General features: G+C 38.7%; 1 protein-coding gene across 1 annotated transcript; it reads left to right on the forward strand.

Annotated features, from left to right (window-relative positions):
• Positions 1 to 1366: 1366 nt before the first annotated feature.
• LOC140873211 (uncharacterized) lies at positions 1367 to 3283 on the forward strand. Its single transcript, XM_073276253.1, has 2 exons — positions 1367 to 2881; positions 3212 to 3283. The coding sequence occupies exons 1-2, from the start codon at positions 1367 to 1369 to the stop codon at positions 3281 to 3283; spliced, it is 1587 nt and encodes a 528-aa protein (XP_073132354.1).
• The last annotated feature ends 1473 nt before the right edge of the window (positions 3284 to 4756 follow it).

Raw genomic sequence — 4756 nt, forward strand, 5'->3', positions numbered from 1 at the left:
TGTTCGGACGCTCCGTCGACAGGTTCGAATGGTCCGATCGGAATCAAGTATTACGTCATTGATTACGTCAGCAAAGTGATAAGCTCATAATATTTATATTTTTAGTATCAAATTTTCTCGTGTTTTTATCTTCTTAATATGCTAATTGGTATGTTTTTATCTTGTTTTGTAGTGGGAGGAATTTTGATGATCTTGGAAAAAAATTTGGGCTAAAAAGTTGAATTCTATCATATTTGGAGTTGCCAAGATAAAATTTTGAGAAATTGAGCAAACTAGAAGAGGTGCTGAAGCAAGGCATGAGCGCGCTGTGTTACTACGCTGTTACTGTTACTGGAACGCTATCGTGCCCAGTTGGTTATTGATAAGTTTTGACTGGATGCTGGGTTTGGTCAATTAAAATAGGAGAACACAAAAAATCTTAGTGGCTATCCCTATGATTTTAAGTTTAATTGCTAGAAACTGCATGAATAAATTATTTGTTAGCCGATGACCAGTGATATAATTGAAATACGAAAATTCCTTGAATCAAAGTTTGGTAAAATATATAAATTTTCTCTTTTAATTATTTATTCATCTCATTTATTTAATTATTGCATTAGTCTTAATTTTTTATTTTATTACTACAAACCACAAAACCCTCCTTTTAGTTACATTTACTTGAAAGAAATAAATATATGTTCCCTGTGGATTCGATCCTGCTCACCACTACACTCGTTTTTGTTAAGGAGTAGGTATTTTAAGTTTGTTAGCTGACGACAGGCCTACCAAATTTTGGCGTCGTTGCCGGGGAACGGTGTTAATAATTATTTCTTTTGAGTTTTGCTATTTATTTTTTTTCCTTTTTATGTCTCGTTCTTCTCGTACAGATGAACTAGAATACATTCCAGAAATAGAAAAGACAGCTAGGAGATTGAGAAAATAAGCGCGGCTACGACGTAACCAATCATCAATTCCATCTCTTGGTTTGAACGTTGCATCAAATTCAAGTGAGTCTGAAAGGGAATCTGAACCCGAATTTGAGACTGAAGAAAGTGAGTGCGAAGAAACGATGGCAGCGCCAGCACAGAGAACCCTCAGGGAGTTGGCTAATCCTAATGTTACTCAGCAGACATTATGCATTCAATTTCCAAACGCAAATTTTGAATTAAAATCTGGTTTGATTCATTTGTTGCCAACTTTCCGTGGTCTTGCAGGTGAAGATCCACACAAACATTTAAAGGAGTTTCACATTGTTTGCACAGCTATGAAACCTCAAGGAATTACAGAGGAACAAATTTCACTACGAGCTTTCCCATTCTCTCTAGCTGACAAAGCCAAGGATTGACTCTACTATTTACCCTCTGGAACGATAACAACCTGGGATGGTATGAAGCAACAATTTCTGGAGAAGTTCTTCCCAGCTTCACGAGCAGCAAATATTATGAAGGACATATGTGGGATCAGACAGCTGTATGTGGAGACTTTATATGAATATTGGGAGAGATTCAAGCAATTGTGTGCCAGTTATCCTCAACACCAAATTTCGGAACAACTATTAGTACAGTATTTTTATGAGGGCCTCTTGGTTTTAGATCGAAACATGATTGATGCTGCGAGGGGAGGTGCATTGGTGAACAAAACACCTCAAGAAGCATGGGATCTTATTTCGAGCATGACTGCCAATGCACAACAGTTTGGAACTAGGCAGGATAACACTCCACGACAAGTTAATGAGGTAAGTACTATTCCTATTGATCAAAAATTAGATTCATTGACTTCTCTTTTGGAAAAGTTGGTTGCAGGACAAGTACAACAGGTCAAAGCTGGTGGTATATGCTCGGGTCTTGGACATCTCACTGATATTTGTCCGACACTACAAGAAGATCAAGTGCAACAAGCTAATGCAATTGGTGGATTTCCTGGACAACCACAATGCCGATACGATCCACATTCTAATGCGTACAATCTAGGATTGAAGGATCATCAAACTTTTAACTATGCTAATCCACAAATGAATGTGTCTATGCCTCAAGTGCCATCATATCCTCCTAGATCACAACCTTTACCAGTTTTCAATACAAGTGAGTATCTAGAAAATATTGTTAAGGATCTAGCCACTCATACTTTGCAATTTCAACAGGAAACAAGGGCCAACATTCAAAATTTGAATACTCAAGTGGGTCAGTTGACAACTGCACTCAATAGGTTGGAAGCAAAAAATTCAAGTGGTCTAAATTCTAAGACTGTAGTGAATACAAAGGAGAATATTTGTGCAATCACTTTAAAAAATGATAAAGAATTGGAGGATCAAGAAAGTGTGGTACCAACACTAGCCCATCAAAACAAAGACAATGAGATAAAAGTGGAGGAAAAAGGAACTAATCAAGATGATGCACTAAAAGGTAAGTTTTCGCCTCTCTTTGTGTATAAACTTGTTCCCCCATTCCCCCTTGCATTGAATAGGAATTGTGAAAGTATCAAGGAGTTGAATGGAAATTTTCGTAGATGCGGGGTTAATATTCCTATATTAGATGATATTAAACCAGTACCTCGTTGTGCAAAAATTTTAAAAGAATCGTGTAATACGAAAATGAGACAGAATTTGAAGGAGTGTCAAAGGGTAAAGGTAGAAGAAAATGTGTCTGCTATTCTGAAAAGAAATATTCCTATCAAATGCAGTGATCCAGGTATGTTTTCTATTCCTTGTACAGTTGGCGATACTAGACTTGAAAAGGCTATGTTGGATTTAGGTGCTTCTATCAATGTCATGCCTTATTCTGTTTATAATTATTTGAAACTTGGACCTCTGAATGAAACTGCAATTGTGATTCAGATGGCTGATAGGTCCACTATTTATCCCAGGGGTGTAATTGAAGACGTTCTTGTGAAAGTTGATAATTTGGTTTTTTCTGTTGATTTTTATGTGATTGACATGCAAAACAGTGATCTAAATAGTCTAATTTTGCTAGGAAGACCATTTCTAAAAACTTCAAGATCTATCATAGATGTTAATAATGGTACTCTTACTATGGAATTTGATGGCGAGATTGTTAAGTTTAATATTTATGATACCATGAAATATCCTAGTTGTGGAAGTACTATTAATGCTCTTGATATCACTGATCACTTGTCACAAGAAAATACAAAATTTTTGGATGAAAATAATTTAGAGGAGATTGTTGCAATACCTGCTGAAAATTCTAATACTATATTTTTTCTCTATGATTTGCAGACATCTAAAATTGAGCGAAAACTTCCTCCAGATCGACCTAAGCAAATACCCATGAAAAATGGAGGAAGTTAGCAAGAAATGGGGATTTCTAAGAAATTCAAGCAGAACAAGCATAAACTGAAATTTGCTATGAAAATTCCCAAATGGGTGAAGGTGGACAAAGTAACAATTTATGAACCACCATGAGCAACAAGGTAACATGGAGTCGAGCCAACGATAATAAAAAGAGGCGCTTTTGGGAGGCAACCCAACGTTTTTTAAATTTTTTTTATTGCGTTTGGTTAGCTTTTATTTATTTTATTTTATTTTTATTTTTATTTTTTGGAAAAAAAATTCAGAAAATGATTTAGTACAAGGCGTGCCCACGCCCTGTGAAAAATCATTTTTTGTACAAAAAATCATTTTTTCTTCTTAAAAGATTTAAAATTTTCAGAAAAAAATTTTCTACGAGGCGTGCCCACGCCCTATGACAAATTATTTTCTGTTTGAAAAAAACAAAAAAAAATCAATTTGTTTTAATTTTGTTTAATTAATAATTGTAATTATTATAATAATAATAACTCAAATAAGAGGGTTTATTGTTTTTTTTTCTTATTATCTCTGTACAGGCCGCCCCCTCCCTCTTCCTTTCTCTCCTCGTTTGTCGCCGTTTTTTTGTTTTTTCTTTCCTCGCTTTCGTCTGCAAGCAAGCGACCATCATCATCACCGGTCATCATCGTCCCCATCACAAATCACTGGCTACTGTTCTTCTCCTTCACGACCGCACCCGCTCATCTCCATCTCCGTCAGCAGATTCGTCGCTCATCACCTTCCTATTCACATCGCCGCCTGCCCCTGTCCACACCGGCGACCGTTACCTTCATCTGCAAATTCAAAGTTGTCGCTCATTACTCTCATCTCAAAACTCCACAGACCACCGCCGGCTCTCAACTCCAGAGCATCCCATCACTGAAGTCACAGCCGCTTTTCTCTCGTCTCTCTCTCGTCAGTTCACCATCACAGTTCGCCACCGCCTGTCATTCTTACTCCAATCACGGCCGCCGTCTGATATCTCGCTGCTGTTTGCGATCTCCAAAGTCGCCCCTTATTCCTTCACGCCTGCTTATTTGCATCATCTCCAAAAGACCACCACGCAACCCATCATCATCGCCGGCTGTTTTTCTGTCAACTCCAGCCGTCCGTGCCTGTGTATCACTTCTTCTCCAGAATACGGCCCTGCTACTCACCACTTCTCAAAGCCCATCGCCATCCACCGCTTCCTCTGCTCTCCAGAAGACCGCCGTGTACCCCTATTCATCCCCTGCCCTTATCATCCTCATCATCGGCAATCTTCACTCTCCATGCCATCGTTTGTTTCAAGTCTCCGGCCGCCTCTTGCGTCCACCATCCACACCAGGCACTGCTGCTGTTCCTCATCTCCATCTCCGTCAGCCGCTGCTCGCTCTTCAATTTCACTCCAAGACAGTCGTCTGCTGCTACCCGCACCACATTCACATCACCAGCAGCCAGTGTTTCTCTTGGCCTGCGATCACCTTCATTCCTCGC

Source organism: Henckelia pumila, chromosome 1 (genome assembly GCF_033568475.1).
Source record: "Henckelia pumila isolate YLH828 chromosome 1, ASM3356847v2, whole genome shotgun sequence".
Classification (NCBI taxonomy): Eukaryota; Viridiplantae; Streptophyta; class Magnoliopsida; order Lamiales; family Gesneriaceae; genus Henckelia; species Henckelia pumila.